General features: G+C 42.3%; 1 protein-coding gene across 17 annotated transcripts in view; it reads right to left on the bottom strand.

Annotated features, from left to right (window-relative positions):
• The window catches only part of MCF2L (MCF.2 cell line derived transforming sequence like), a 927,044-nt gene that overhangs the window by 513,449 nt on the left and 396,644 nt on the right, over nucleotides 1-16,951 (bottom strand). Inside the window, exon 1 of one of the 17 annotated variants that reach the window (XM_085622303.1) lies at nucleotides 1,655-1,765. The exons of the other annotated variants lie outside the window; for them this stretch is intronic. Coding sequence (XP_085478429.1) covers nucleotides 1,655-1,694 — 40 coding nt within the window. The 5' untranslated portion in view covers nucleotides 1,695-1,765. Of the gene's footprint in view, nucleotides 1-1,654; nucleotides 1,766-16,951 lie in introns of those variants that run through there. 17 annotated transcript variants of the gene reach the window in all.

The following is a 16,951-nucleotide window of genomic DNA, read 5'->3' as shown; positions in this document are numbered from 1 at the left end:
GTTTACACGTATGATAGCTTCCAGGCACTAAGCAAGTGTGTTCAATGGCCTGAGTATCTGGGCCATCATACCCACGTCTATCATTTTGTGCTATGACGTAGTATGGGCGGGCCTATTTTACTCTTACCTCGTCACCTGCTTTGAAGGCTACCTGGAGCCAGTGCACACATTCCGTACCAGTGCAGCACAGGTGATTGGCTGTCGGTGGGCCCGTGTAGATACAATGACGGGTCACGGTGCTCCGTCTGTGCTAGAGGAGGTGCACCCTTCCCCCACACCGCAGGGTTTATTGTGTGTTGGCCAGCAGAGCCTGCTGCTCAAGGATGGGGGTGGCAATGAAGGCCGAGTCTCAGTGCGCTTCCTTACTCTGTGCGCTGCCTCTAGGTTGTACCAGAGGTGGGCTGCAAGTGTTCCAGGCAGTGAGACCTTGACAAAGCAGTGGGTGTGCGCTCGATAGCGCTCTAAAGACACTACTGGCTTTGTTTTAGCTGTGAAGGTCTGAGTTACACCCACTTCATTGATAATACAGATATAATACGGGCCTGGCTGCCAAGTTCTTCCATGTTACTTGTGACACCTTTCTCCAGTCCTGGCTTTTTAACGAACAGCACTTTCCATGCAGCGCCTCCATTTTTTAATGGGAAAAGCAAAACTAAAAGTTTCAGAATGCAAAGTGCTGCAAGTACAAAAAAAAAAAAACCAACAAAAAAAAAACGCAGGTCGGGCTAAAGGTGTCGTGCATGACAGGCAGCCACTGTGGAGGTTTGCAGAACATTACATGCTTTTCCTAACCAAACTCATTAAAGGAGATCACGCTATTGCTTGACCATCATGTTCTGCTATTAATATCCTCTCTTTTAAAGGTGGTGCAATTAACCATTAAAGGGTTCATTTTTAAAGACACCTTTCTAACATTATATGCTTTTTACTTTTTAACAAACTTGGCTACATTTGTGTATTGTCTTGCTGACTTTCTCTTGGTGTACCTTTCACTTGCACTTGGCACTCAGGATGTCAGTGGGTCTTTTTGTTTCTCCAGAAGTGAAGCTGGGGTCAAGGGGCGCAGCCGCAAAGGCATGTGCTCGCGCCCACCGCCATTACTTCATCTCTCTTGTAACTGTCACGGAGTCCAGCGTTGGTCCAAGACGGCTGGGTCCGTGCCAGATGTTCAGCGTATCACACAACACAAATTCACATGCAGCGGTTATCCTGAAAACCTGGCTTGGCAGCTTCCCTATTGAACCCCCTTCATGTGATCCCCCCACCCGTGGTGAAATCTTTTCAGGCTTTCTGACTGCAGTCATGGGGTTATCTTAACACTTCTGCCAGTGAACGCAAGTTTTACTATGCTGCGTCTAATGGCTACAGTCCTAACTTTTATGACGAGTTACACCCGTCTCTTGCATACCTGTGTCCTCGCGCTAGTGTATATGCTGTCTTTCTGTTCACTCGCACAATGTAATCTCCCAGTATCGATTCATAACAAGGTGTGCTGTGTCTACAGTGTGTTTTTCATTCTGGCAACCTGAAAAAAAGGCTCTGGTGTCACCCGAATGAGGTGTGTACTATATACAGTGGGTCAAATGGAAATAATGACGTGCAGGTACTCACTATCTAGAATACCCGTGTACTCCTGTAGAGTGTCTCCCATTACCTGTATTCCTGCAGTGCTGAGAAGTGCAGGAACTCTCCATTTCAAATTGAAGAAGTGCAGGTACTCAGGACTGGAGACTACCTGCCCGCTTAAAGTACTGCCTATGTACAACTTCAAAAAAAAAAAAGAAAGAAAATAGATATTGTTGCAGTAGTGAATCTGACGAATACCTTCATCATCATATCTCTATTCGATTATTCAACAATAATCATAAAAGAACAGCAGTAATAAGACGCGTCATAAAATCATTAAAAATCCATACACAGCTATACACAAGCATAACATATCCTAACCACCAGAAAACAGGTTGCGCTAAAAAGGAGTCTAAAAGTTCATTAAGTTGCACCAGCGCAGAGCACTTTTTAAATATCCTCCAACGGAATGGCAAACAAACAGCCTGCTCATATCTCATTCGGAGAAAATAAAATGCCGGTTTATATTGGCAAAACCAATAAGCTTTAAGAATAGGCAGTAAGTGCCTGCACCAGAAAGGCTCATAATAGCAGCAAAAAAAAAATCCCACTTCTTTTAAACTCGATATTTCAGCAGCAGCACCCGTCAGTCCGGCGTGCAACTCCATATATTTCACAAAAGACTGTGTTTCCTGTCCAGGGCTTTCAAGGTTAACCTAAAGTATTCTGGGTGTTGTAGTCTTGGTTTGCTTCAATTGAGCAGGTTAGACTAACCTGATAGCACTGATGTCTAAGGTTGAGATTCCAGGGCTGGTAACAGTGTTTATGATGACATGGATGGTGACCCTGCTCCACTAGGGTCTGCTATAGAGGGCTTGAGACTTGGAAGCCCCCATATTACAAGTGTGCTGCTAGAATCTGTTAAAATCCCCACCTAGAAGAAATACCCTTACTGCATGATGACTTTATTTCCCCAGTAAATTCTTGCAACCATTTCTATGTTTTCCCAATGGTAATGGGGAATAACATATAGACATGGCTTCTGTGACTGGTATTACCAAGCAGTGACTCATATGTGCCAACACATTTCCCTATAGACACAGAATGGGTACAATCCTTTGATACATCAGGGCCGATATTTCTATTTCCACACTGTCTGGTCAGTTCAAATTCTTCAAGTTTTGAACAGGATGGACCTGCACGTGCCAAAACTGGTATTGGAAGCTTAATTTGAAGAAAATCTGTCATCTCCAAATTGTGAAAAAGAAAGTTTGAGTAGAGTTTAACAATTACCGTGGCACTTGCAATAAGAGCATTCCGTGTAGTGTTGGTTTAAAACACCTCAAAGTACCCAAAAATAAAGCTCTAATGTTCAAACAAGCATTTGCAATGCAATAAGTCTTGCATTTACGCGAGTTTGAACTATTGACATTGCAAATAACAAAACCTTTTATTTTTGTTTTCGTTTTTAAAGCATAAATAAAAGGCATTGTCATTTATAATGCCAATGGCTTAAACTTGTGTAAATGCGAGACCTATTGCATTGCAAATGCTTGTTTAGTGAGCAGACAGTTGTTAGGGCATCTCATATTTATTAGTGTGAACAAAATGTTTGCTTACATCACCCTTCTTTAAATTCTGTTGTACGTGCATTAAAATAGAATTATAGACCAAAAAAACTGTTCAAGCCATCAAGAACTTTCACCCTAAATCCTAAACAACAACCTTCTGCACAACCTCTCAGTTGCTGTCAATGTTGCCTCAAAGTGTGCAGGCAGATTTAGATTGCTATGCTGGCTGAATATGTAGTAAATAATTAGTTTGGTAAAAAGCCTATGAGGGAATAATTGGGCAACAAAGCCACATAGCCTCTTGCTGTATGTACTTCTTGGTATAAGCCCTGATGTTAGATCAATGTACTCAAATGAATAAACATTTCTGAAATTAATCACCAAATAAATTAGGGTATACTAGGGTAATCGATGTAAAGCATGTTAAAGACGATGCTTATATTTCACAGGCTCACCCATACACTCCCTCCGATTCACCATCATACTTTGAGACATAGTTTGCTGTTTAGAAGCACAAAGCTAATAACCAAGGACAGGTTACATTCACAATAGCGGTGCAGAAAAGAATTTGTACCATCTATGCAGATTTCATATTTTTATGAACCAAAGTAATTACAGTTTTTTTCCGTTTCCTTTACAATGCCAATTTTGCTGCAAACTAATAATTCTGTAGCATAGAAACTAGTTGAAAAGATCACAATTGAACAGTGAAATGCAACAGCACTAACAGTGGGCTTGAGTCACAAAGGGAAAATCTTGTACATGTACTCTTACTAATGCGTTTGGAATAAATATTTAGTTTTCAAAATTTTTAAACAAATTGAGAAGTATCCCTGGTTACCTATACAAATTAGCATTTTACAGCAGTAGCCGTATTGGTAACATTTCTGCTTGCTGAATTGAAATCAGTTGTATAATTCTGCATGTGTAAATAGAATGAAAACGTGCATTTGCACTATTAACCTGTTTTGTTACTCCACGGGGAAAAGTATTTTCCTCACGGAAAGACAGGTTCCATTACACCCCTATTCAATATGGGGGTATTCACGCTTCATTCTTAGCTGAGAAACAAACTCCCCCTGCTACTCACTGCTGGAGTAACATTCCATGCATTTCCGGGCTGAGCACCAACCTGCAAATTGTTTGAAAATATCTACAATCATAGTAGTTTTGAAGTATTCTCGAAAATTTACAGGAAAACCTACACAACTGCAACTAGAACTTAATTTCTGAATATGTAAATACAATCGAACTTGTAGAATCGTGGCAATTGCAAATACAGTTTGACGATCAAAAAAGGGTGCCAATCTTGACTGTGAATCATGTTTGTGAATTTCTGTGCGCAATGTGGAACTTATGTGCAGCAAAGTTTAACTAGCTGAAAAAAATGCTCTAACAATCAGACCTATAATTATCATTGTATTAAAAAAATATAAATGCAACCCATTTTGATAGTAAAAAAATGAAACTTAAAGTGAACAATGATGGTGCAAAATATTGATTTATTTACACAAAATAAAATGCAGACTTTTTTGACGAAACTCACGTTAAGGTTGTGCATCGAAATTCAGAAATTAAAAAGGGTCAATTTAAACAAGCATTTACTAAGCCATTAGGTCTCGCTTATGCAACAACTATTGGCTTTGCCACTACGCTGAAGCCGTTGTACACCCGTGGCTGCTGTTTACCATAGCTAAAAGTCAGGGGGGCAAAATAGAGTTGCATGGAGTGTTGTAAACTGGAGTAGAGTTGAGTGGTATGGAGGGGAGTGAAGTGGAGTCTCGTGGAGTGATGTAGTGTTTTGGAGTGCCGTGGAGGAAGTCGAGTTTCATAGAGTGAAAGGGCATACAGGGGAGTAGAGAGTGTCAGAGTGGAGTAGAGTGTTGTAGAGTGGAGTGGTGTAGAGTGTTTATAAGTGGTGTAAAGCAGAGTGAAGTGGCACAGAGGATGTTGCTTTCAGTGGAGTAGATTGTTGTAGAGTAGAGAGACGTAAAGCTGAGTAGATTGTCGCGGGAGGAGTAGTCTAGGAGGGTGCAGTTGCATAGAGTAGAGTGATGTAGATTGTAGCGTCGTGAAGTGAAGTGGTACAGAATAGATTAGAATTGCATAGAGTGAACTAATGCAGAGCAGAGTGGCATAGAGTGGTGCAGATTTCAGTGGTGCAGAGTAGAGTGCAGTGGCGTAGAGTGCAGTGGCGTAGAGTGGCATGAAGGTCAGTGTAGGAGAGTGCAGTCTTGCAGAGTAGAATGTCAAAGTGCATTGGCGTAGTGGTGTAGAGAAAAGTGGTGCAGTGGGGTAAAGTGGACTGGCATAGAGTACAGTAGAGCAGAGTACAGTGGAGTGGAGAGGAGTAGACTAGAGAGGCGTAGACTACAGTGTCAGAGTGCAGCGGTGCACAGTGGATTAGAATGGTGTAGAATGGATTGGCGTACAGTGTAATGGTGTAGAATGCATTGGCGTAGAGTGCCTTGCCGCAGAGTGAAGTAGAATGGCATAGAGAGGTACAGAGTAGAGTGCAGTGGCAGAGTGCAACGGAGCAGGCTTGAATGACGTAGAGTTCAGTCACAGAGTTGTAGAGTTGTAGAGTGCAGTGTTGTAGGGTAGAGTGGCGTACAGTGTAGTGGTGGAAAGTAGATTAGCATAGAGTGCAATGGCGTACAGTGTACTGTTTAGAGTAAAGTGGTACAAAATGATTTGTCATAGGGTGCAGCGGTGTACAATAGAGTGGCATCGAGTGCAGTGGGGTGGAGTGACGCAGATAAGATTGCAGTTACATAGAGTGGAATGGCGCAGAGTGGCATAGAGTAGAGTGGCATAGAGTAGAGTGTCGCAGAGTGCAGAGGTACAGAGTAGATTAGAGTGGCTTAGAGTGGAGTGGCATAGTGTGGAGTGCTGCAGAGTAGAGGGCAGTGGCGTGGAGTATGTATAGTGTGGTACATTACAGACAACACATCTTCAATTAAAATGACCATTACATTTGTAGAGACATACAGTTTTACTGATAAAAGTATACAGTGCACAAACGATAATGTGCGCAAATGTCATCACATCGTAGATTGATTTGATCGTATTAAAATATTTGTTTTCTCCACACTTCAGAATTGCCATAAAATGTGCATAATTTGTGCTTTCCATATTCTGAAATATCTGCACAGTTCATTTGCTTTGTGCTTGAAAAAAATAACATCGTACAGCACACCCCCGAGTAGACAGCACGATTGTCACATAAATCCTCTCACTTTGAAGTCAAAGAAAGAAAAGTAAACACCAAAGTCCCTGGAAGACAGAGTCTGACATTTTACCTCTGTATATGAATGCACAGCAAACGTGACAAGATTAGAACAAGATTTAAAGGCCTGTTTACAGAAATTCAGTACTGGAAGAAGAATGCAGTAAATAGCGTTTGGGCAATGGAAGGGCCGAACTCAAGCTGGGCAGCCCAAAACAAATCAAACCAGCTAAGAAAGCAAGCACATTTGAGATACAACTCACAAAGCCAATGGTGTGTAATGCGTAGAATGCATTCCCAGGGAAGCTTTCCGATGTTCCCAAGATGTCCTCAGCAAACCAGACAGGACAAGCTTCAACCTAAGAAGGATACTTTATTTTGTGATCCTGCTGATAATGTGCAATACTTGATAGGAAACTCGGCTATTGTGCCTGAAGTGAGTACTACATTAGCTCTCTTTAGTAGGAGAAACCGCACATTTGATTAATTTAGTGACTGTACCACTTAAAGAGCAGCAAGCCTTCCAAAACAGATAAATCATGAACATCTGTAGCACACACAATAAAAGACAGTCCTTTTCGTGGCCAACCTTAAAGATGAGTTTCTTAACGAGCAACCACACAAACCACTGACATAGATCCTTTGAATCAATTATATATTTGTGACTGGACTGGAGCCTTAATGGCAGAGTTTCATTGGGAAACAACAACCAACCATTCATAAAATGAACCTTTGAATACTACACTAAGAAAACCAACATCATGGAAAGAAATGTTTATACAGAATAAGATGATCCTGCAGAAAATACTGTTTAGATTGAAGCTGCCTTTGTACGGATAGATTGACTGGTCTTTTCGCTCAAAGTCACACGACAAAATATGAGCTCTAACAAAATGGAATCAATTAGTTACACCAAATGGAAAGTGCAAAAACGGCATTTTGAATGCCAGTGCAGCCCATGTCCTATAGGACTTCTCTTTGCAAAAATGTATTCAGCCAATCAGTCCATTCTCTTTGATATATAGACTGAGAGTGTCATCAAGAGGGGAGGACTAACCATTTATAGTACAAATAAGAAAATCAGAAAAACAGACTGAGTTCCTTCGTGTCTACTGCATACCAGCACTAACCATACTCATAAACCCTTGAGAAAGACTTGCAACCTACTCTCCTACAGTGCACCCTATTGTGAGAAGCATTTGACAGTACACCTGTCACAGCTGAGTATACACCTATCAGACCCCACAAACAATCCTGTTTGTAAATTATTTTTTAATGTATGCCACAGATCAAAGAATGTTGTAGCGTCCTCTTCAGCCTAGGAGCATGCAAATGAAATAGGCCGCACCCAGAGCTCTGCAAAATACATCTTTATTCTTCACATACAACCACACACTGCCCTTAACCCCTCCCAGCAGGTTACATAATTCCGGTTTAGAGTCCGTCCAGAACTGCAAGGGTCCTAGCGTGCATAATCTCAATACATTACAGATGTATCTGAGCTGATCCTTCAAAGCAAACAAAAAGGACTTAAAGCAGCCGAACATTTAAATTAGATCATTAGAGACAGGCCTTGAGACGTGTGCATAGGATGGGACACCCCCTAATAATTTTTCAGTCACGCCAAGGACTGGCAGTGCAGTCGGGTCCTTTGCCTGCAGCAAGAGTGATTTTAAGTCACAATTACTGCAGACTGGGTAGAGGTGAGCGAGCCAACAAATTAAAAGGTGAGCAGAGACGACCGCCAAAATATTTGGAATATAACTCATGCAACCAACACCATCTAAATATATGATAAAGTGACTTCAAAATATTTAAAAAAAACATATTTCTTTAATATGCATTAATGTTTCACCTTAGTTCTTCAGATTAATGTCATTGACTTGAGAGGGATTTATTAAAAGTCATATATTTGAAACCTCAGCTTAGAGATATTCTGCAATTCTGCAATTTAGCTGCTAGATGAGTATCTCTTTCTCTTTGCTTTTTTTAAAGGTCTCTGCTTTGTGAATAATTCCTTGTGCATGAAGCTACAATGTCGGGTAGGCAGAAGCCACATGAAAGCTCAACACGTTTAAGGCTCGATGGTCCAAGAGGAATTTGCAGTAAGCAGGAGCCAGAGCCAGGCATCAGCTTCAAATGGCTTGTTTATCGCGGAGACTGCGTCTGTGATAGTACAGTGATCTACGAAGAGGTGTGTGTGATGTGTAGGCATGACCGAGGGTCTGACTGGGCCTCTGCCTTTCACTCACTCTACATGTGGGCCACGTGTACGCCATTATGTGGGTCAGATCCTGCCAGGCTGCAGTAATTAACAAGCATTTCCAATGCAATAGGTCTCACGCCCTTTGCACTTATATTTGTTGCTTACGAGAATCAAGTCTGGCAGTAACTGCGCCTCTTTTACTGTCAGCCTTGCTTCTTGTAAGTAAGGACTATAAGTACAAAATGTGTGTTTACGTACTGCTTGCAGGTTTTCAAAACACATAAATAAGCAGCATTGTCATTTACAATCCCCATAGCTCAAACTCTCACAAATGTGAGACCAATTGCGTTGCAAATGCTTGTTTTATTTATGTAGTGAAAACAAAGCACTGTTTTGTTAATTTGGACAAGCACAGTGGCACACAATAATGTGTGCAGACTGCAAATAAACAGCGTGCTACTTGGTGTTAAAGCGGGGAGGGAGTGTTTTTCCAAAGAGAAAAAGCGGCTCTACTATTGGTCACCGCCCTGGAGTGTGAAAATTAAGGCAGAATTAAGGCGCTTTGCAGCATGGGATAGCCCCTTCAACAACAAAAGATATATTAGAAAATAAAAACATTTACAACGTGATTTATAAACACAAATACTACATTTAGTTCAGAAACATACATTTCTAATTTTGCTTCACACTATCAAACAATTTTAGATTAAATATGAAAATACTTTTTAAATTAATCTATAGTTTGTTAATGATGTAGATAAACGTCAGATACCGATAAATTACATACTGTAAACAAACATGTGGTGTCAAGACCCAGTGTGGTCGATAGGGTGTAGTGTGCATTCCTCTTCTTTGTAAAACATATTTCAGTTTAGAACAGTTAAATAATTTAACTCGGTTCATAATGAAGTACAATGTAAATAAACAATTTTCCAATTAAAAGATAAATTTTGGAACATCTGACAGCTCAAAAAAAGCATAATAGACAGTTACTGGAGTTACACTGACATTTTTAACCAGTTTATTTTCATGTTTACGTTCAGGGCACAAGTAAACTTTGCATTTTATAAGTAGCAACATGTGCAAAGTGTATTTAAATAAAACATTTTAAAGTTAATGCGCATTGTGCATCCTGCTGGTGTTCTTTATCCTGCTTTAAAGCACAAAGGTGCTTCACAGTTCATTAAGCAATAGACTTGGGAATGTGTCGGGTTCTCAGGTAAGAGATAAATCACTCTTGGGCCTTTCTCGCCAGTGGGACAGAAGTTTACTAACATTTTGAGGTCAGGTTATCCAAAAACACTTTCTGGAAATACAAACAGCTGCAGTGCTGGGGCCCAAGGTGCCCGCTTTAAGCCTCATTCGAGGGCACAAACGAGTGCACCATTAAAGACCCTGGCAGTGGGGTAGCCGGGAGCGGTTGAGAATGGTCAGCACACTGCTGTTGGGCTCCCCGGAGTCGCTTGCCCGGTCACAGTGCAGCAGCAGTAGCCAGCAAAGTGTGTGATAGAGAGGCTGCCTGCACAAATAGAAGCACAGACACAAGCAGTTTTCGTGCAGCTGGGACTGGGAGCGATGCCCGGGGAGTCGGTCGGGCTTGAGGACTATGAGAGCGAAGAGAATTTGTGCAGCAAGCCGCCCAAGTGCAGCATTTTTTTCACTTCTCTCCTTATGCTCAATAAGCGTGCACATGCCAAGCACCGGCATCTGATTGTTCTCTACACCCGCGGTGAGTACCTCACCATGGCAGCAGAGCAGGAGGGCTGATTCCAGGATGCTACTAAGAGCCGTGTCCATATCAGGTTTAACATGTAAATAAAAATAAAACAACGAGTTGTCCGAGTCACGTACAATACGCGCGGTTGCCATTATTTACCATGTAAAAAAAACAACGAGTTGAGCAAGCCACTCACAACAAGACGAGCGGTCGCCATTATTTAACATTGTAAATTTGAAAAAACAACGAGTTGGGGGAGCCGCATGGCCCCCATTGTTTGATATCAAGCTCACCGTACAATCACACAAAATTATAAGAACAATTAGAAGAACAGCATGTGTTAATGGGGTTGGGGAAGTACTTAGCTGATTAACAAAATAGTGCTCAGTAACAGTAAATAAAACAGTCTGAGTAAAAGCGCATGTAAAAGGGTAAGGCCTCATAGGAGGTAACCGCAGGACTAATAAACCTATTAACAATTCAAAAACCACCATTTACAAAGGACAGAGACAGAAGCCAATTAAAAGGATGGGCGGAAAGTGGGTGGAACTTCATGCCCATAGCTTGAATACTGCATATCTCGAATAGACAGCGCAAGCACTGCCTAGGCGAGACCAAAATACTGTCTTTAAAGTGGGTCCCTATCTGGTCCTAAATTAATGTCTTTTACATGCAAAAATAATGCTCGATTTCCCAACAACAACTTTCAAAGAATTGAGGTAATCTACAACAGTGTTGCAGTCCCTGTTCACATTTCATTTAACTTCATCTTGCCATCCCTAAGAGTATTTGCTTTTTTCCCTTATGTTGTGTTTTGGTAGTTTTTTCATCTACAGAGTGAGAGACCGAGGAACAAGCTGTGAAGAGGAATAGAAGTGAATGAGACACCCTGGAGGCCAACCTCACCTTTCACAAATCTTCGCAATGTTTAATTAAGTATAGTGTTCTCTGAATTGAAACATTTTCAATTTCAATTAACTTATACACACCAAAATCATTGTTTTTACTTTTTGTTATAGGTCTAGATGCAAAAACCTAAAACTCACAGAAAGGTATCTAATTACTGTGCCAGGTGGCCTGTTCTGTAAAGAGCAGGGTTTTAGTTTCCTTGTTTTAAGCCACACCCTTAATTCTTAGGTCATGCTCTTGGAAGATATACCTAGTTACACTTTTTTCCAATGTCCCTTTTAGAGACTCCCTACAGTGGCATAACGAAAATTGAGGGGTACCCCTGCAAGGTACATGGAGGGGCCCCCTCTGTACTCCATGAGGAGCTCTCCGGCTGAAGTGCTGTGCTGAGGGGGCCCCCTGGAGCTTGGGGCTTCCCAGCACCGCGGTGGCTGCGAGGTTCTATGTTACACCCCTGACTCCCTACCTTTATTTTCATCCTATTTTAGGCACCTGGGACGATGACCACAGGGATCTGATCAACACACAGCGTTGGTGCTTCAAGTTCCTCTTGGGTCTTACGTGTGGTCCTTGGAAACTCAAAACACGGTGTCAACAACTGAAGTCGGACCTTAAATTAAGTGTTTCCTGCTACATCATCCGTTTTCCTGTGACTGAATCCCCACGTGTATATGGTAAGTATCAGCAGGGTCAGATTGGTAAGGCAGGCACTCGGGCAAAGGCGGAGGGACCGGTATCGAAGTTCCAGCTGTAGGCTGTTTTTTTGGCAGCCTGGGGGGCCGATTTGGGCTGTGTCTGGTGTGTTCAGATGTCACCTGCGGCCCAGTGGGGCCCTGAGTGGTCTTTCTGGAGGCAGATGGGCGTCCATTACCTCCCTTTTATCAATGGGCAGAGGTGTCACTCCCTTTCTCTCGCTGGGCCGGCCAATTAATATGTGCATACTGAGCGGGGGCAGGGGGCCTGAGCAGAAGTGGTGTCACTTGTTTTCAGGTGCATATAAAACTTCGCCAAAGCAGTGTTTTGTGGAAAGGCAATATGCAAATGTGGGCCACTTTTTTCTAGCGTGCTTGGGCCACTTTCTAATTCCAATCCAACCCTGAATCAGATACTGGATCTGCGTGCCACTGTTTTATCTTTAGCTGTCGGGTCCTACCAAAATCCAGCTTTATTCACTTTCACCAGGTTAATGTTGCCAGCACTACACTACCCACTTACATTAGGCTCTGCCATGTGACAGCAGATCACAGAGCTAGTGTTTTTGGTGGTTCCTTATCTACGCTGAATATAGTAACGTCGGTCGGCAGAGATTAATATCAGGTGCCAATCCGACACACACCAGAGGCTGCCCAAACTCGAGAGGCAACTTTCACTGCACAACGTTCTGCCATACAGAAGACACAGGAAGAAGATAAACAAAGAGACCTAAAAAGCTATTTGTCAATGACATCAAACACAGGCAGGCGTTCATCAATACGCATTTTTTGGTTGAGTACAAGATAACAAATTAATAGTTTCAGAGCACTGAACAGGGCTGTTGTAGCAAGAGTATAAGTCACCTATTAGTTCAGGCTCGGAGAAAGATGCTGATAAACGGAAGAATCACACAATGTTCTACAAAACGTTTGCTGTGCTTTGGCACTTGAAACATACTAGAATGTGCCATGATTTACAGTGTGAGAGAATATGGTGTTCTGAACATACTATACGTTGGCCAAAGAACACAAGTAGACCACGTTCCTTCTCAGTTCTCGTTTCTTTCTTCTGCAAACCATTCCAATCAATAACTTCAGCCCAGATAATATCAAAGAGGCGTACCAGGATACCAATGCACTGGGTAGTTAAAAAAAAAAGCCTGGGACAGAACTTTGTGCTGGTAAGTTTACAAATCGTATACCTGAGAATGTATACCCGAAACCAGATTGAAAGCATTTTACTGCATGGCAATAGGAAACAATGGCCTCACTTGAACGTATCGCTTGTCTACAAAGCTTTGCGTAGTACTGAAAGTGGAATCCACTGGGATTTCAAGGAATTTTGTAGAGTGCCTAGACCCTAGGATTGCCAGGCCAACCTGTGCCTTTCACACTCTTCTGATATCACCACTTATTTAGTTGCTGATGGTACTTGTGATGATGCCAGAAAAGGCAAAAGCAAAACGTTAAAGCTGCCGAAGATCTAAATGTACACATTTTCAAGGTACCATACATCGTTTGAAGAGCTTTCTCAGGCAACGCTGAATGCATTGCTTGTCAATTTAGTCACAAGAAGGGATCTATATAGTGCATGATTCATATTACACCAATCAGTAACTGCAATCAGGGTTTAATTTGATAATGGAAATTTGTTTTGAAAAAAACTAAAAACCTTTCAATGCTGTAAAATACTGTAACAGAACAGAATTCGGGGTGGTACGGTGATCACCTAATGCCACCGTACGGCAGAGTTTCAGCATTCTTACTTATTGGCGAGTAAATGAGCTACAGATCACAACCAAGCTCTCAAAAGAACTCCAGGTCAGAGTCAGGATTAACAAGCATAGAAGTAAGATCAGATGCGAACGGCACAGCACTCATGACAGCACATTATATCTGGGTGAAACACACTGAAAAAGACTCGAGTGGGTTGTGTTTGACCTATTACTCAAGCAACATACTAATGCAGAATGTGTTACTCAACATAGAGCAAAGGTGGGTATACCACCTGAAAATACACATTAAGCGTCTGAATGATGACATCCCATTGTTACAATTACAGTCTTAATAGGTGGTCTATGACTACAGCATCAACAAAAAAATACAAGAGCAATCCCATTAATTTTTGTTTTTTAGATCTTCCTACAAGGATATTAATTATCAGGCGAATCAGATTAGATTTATTCTGGTTACACCCTTCGGATACATATAATTGCAAATGAATGATTTGGCGATTTAGTCATCATTTTACCATCAATGCATGGAAATGGAACCAGAAGTATCACACAATATAAGGAAAGCGATAGCGAGTACGGTCTAGTTTCTTTGATGAGCACGTGCTCACGTGATGTCGCTACATCAACACACGCTCCGTGCATTTAAGGAGTAGAGCACACACATTAATGAAAAGTAACAGTGAGAATGCTCACATGATGCAGGATGTGAATACGTCAACATGTGTTCTCATCACTTAAAAGCAGGCTTGAGAAGCGTCACCGTCAATATATGGAAGCGAGACCACAGTTAGGCTCATCACGGGTGTAACTGTTTGACAATATGAGTACCTGAAATAATGAGATGGGAAATGTGCAACAGAACAGTCTTTCATTGCACAAATAATTATGCTTCTGTTTTCCACCACCAACATAGTGTGTGACTACCAGGGATGACAGGTGTCTCAACTTCGAGGGGGGGGGGGGCTAAATATCCCTCATTATTGTAAGTAGTGTACAGTACGAATGAGACACTGGGGTGGACCACAAAGTGGTTTTGCTATGTTGTGCAGTGCTCACCCCAATCACCAAGCATGGTTTAGTTGTGTTTTTCACTATGTGACATAGACATATTACCACCATCCTTACTCTCTAGATCCAAAAGGAAGACAACGACTGGGAGAACACACAACCCGTGGTTTATGTGTGTTTATGTCTGTCTCCCTTATTTTTGTCTTTCAAGAACCCAGAACAAGAGGACAAATTACTAAGAATTACAATTATTGCATGCATATGGCACAGCTTGTAAATATTAGTGCATGTATGTACACAAGTAAAGTGCATAAAAAGGGATCCCGATCCTCAGGAAAGCCTCGGAGCCACACTGGGCCCTTGATAGGCTGAAACATGTTGATCACAGGAACAGAGGCATAGTGATTAGACCAAGTGACCCAAGATCATTGTAATTAATATCCCTCGGACGGACCAACAATAAATGACACGTGAATCCTTCATAAGGGATTCTTAACCATTGTAATTCCATCCCTCGCCTCATTTTGGGAATGAGCTCCTACCAATACCAAAGTGCTTCCTGGCATAACAGGCAGCCCGTCTGCTCCCCACCCCAAAAAAACGGTCAGGGAGACATGACACCCATGATGAAGCATGTCACCTAGGTTGGTGGTTGAGGATTTGTCAGTTTTAATAAGACTCCAGCCAAAGTCGCTTTTCTGGAAGCCGATATCAGGAAAATCATCTCAGCTCATAGCCATCTAGCAGCTTTTTAATGTTTTGCAATTATATCTAGGGAGAATGCTATGCTCCCACAACACGCTTTCTTTCCCCCTTAAAGTTTTTTTAGCTCATCACAACAACACATGTAGCCACTAGCATTAAGTAATCAAGAAAACAGATTTTTCACAACAATATTATTAAGTCAGCCATGCTGCTGACAGCTCAAGGAGTAGTACTTCACTACCAGACTAACAGAGATCCCACCAGACGCCCTAAACCAACAGAAGATATGCGGCGACTCCTCGACAACCCCTGGGAGAATGTGAGAGGGTCTGATTAGGCAGGTGTGGATGGATCCCGGTTTCATGTGGGAAAAAGACATAAACCATGGCACTAGGAGGGCCGACTGAAGACAGAGCCCTTCATCCAGCAATGCGTTTTTACCCCCTGGCTTTGGTTGACTTTCTCCTTGGTAGAGACAGGGTTAACTGGGCAGTGAAGCAACTGGGTCCTTAATGGGGTACAGGGCTGCTCTCGCAGCCATATTATGCAAAGCTGTGCAGGAAAAAGCCTCCCCCCTCCACTAGGTAGCCGGGCTAGCAAAAAAGGGATCCCCACCCAGCCCACACTCCTAGATCCCTGAAGCACCCTACAGGTGTTGCTGGAAGAACCCTGGTAGCAGCAGAGTCTTCCTGAAGGTGTAGTGCCCAATAGATGAGGGGATGCTGGGTTATAGGGTGGGGATCTGGGTGACTGTTGGGCCAGAAGTGTGGTGTATTATGCGTTGAGTGTAACTCCCAAGGTCAAGGGGTTTATAACCCAGAGCAGAGGCCACTTTGAGCTCTTTGATTCTAACCTCCCACAGCTGCTGTCATTGGGCACCTTAGCCACACCACTAATCTCCACGAAGTGTTTCATACACAGAAGATGGCCTACTTGTGCCCAGGTCCATCTTCCAAAATAGGAAATAAAGGAGAGGAGCACCTAGGCACCTCTGACGCTGCCTGGAGCCAACGGTTACCGAGGAACTGGGTGCCTTGCTTTGGGGTGCAATACTTTAAAATTTGGCAGGTCCTTCCTGACTAAATTAATGTTGGGCAGATGATAAACAGACAAGTGGATTAGTATGTGGTGACCAGGAAGTCCAGATGACTGCAGAACACGACTCATTATGACTTCAAAATGATTTCATTATTGCAAAGTAAATTCGGAAAATATTTAAATAGGGAATGTTTGTGTTAACCTCTTTTGTATTATTTTGAAATGAACTCGGAAAATATTTAAATTAAAAATTGTTCTCTAATAAATAAGACCGTGAGATGTTTTCTCTCTACTCGAACTGGTTGTGTGCTGGAACAGTTTCTCCATGCGCTGGTGCCATCGCTCTCTTCACCCTGCTTATATGATATGTTACATTTCTGACCTCCATCAGCAGCCCCCCTGAAAGTCCCAATGGCCTTGGCTACAGCCATTCCTGCAGTCTTGACTGGCCTATCCGCCACATAAAGATTAACAGCTATACGTTCCTGAAGAGCCCCTCTTCATTTCCCGACATCCTCCTGCTTGCGTTAATCCCCTGCCACCTCCCACCCAGCCTCATTTCTAACTGCCAGTG

Source organism: Triturus cristatus, chromosome 8 (genome assembly GCF_964204655.1).
Source record: "Triturus cristatus chromosome 8, aTriCri1.1, whole genome shotgun sequence".
NCBI lineage: Eukaryota > Metazoa > Chordata > Amphibia > Caudata > Salamandridae > Triturus > Triturus cristatus.
Note: the sequence above shows the minus strand (reverse complement) of the source record. Positions and strands in the feature narration are given on the sequence as shown.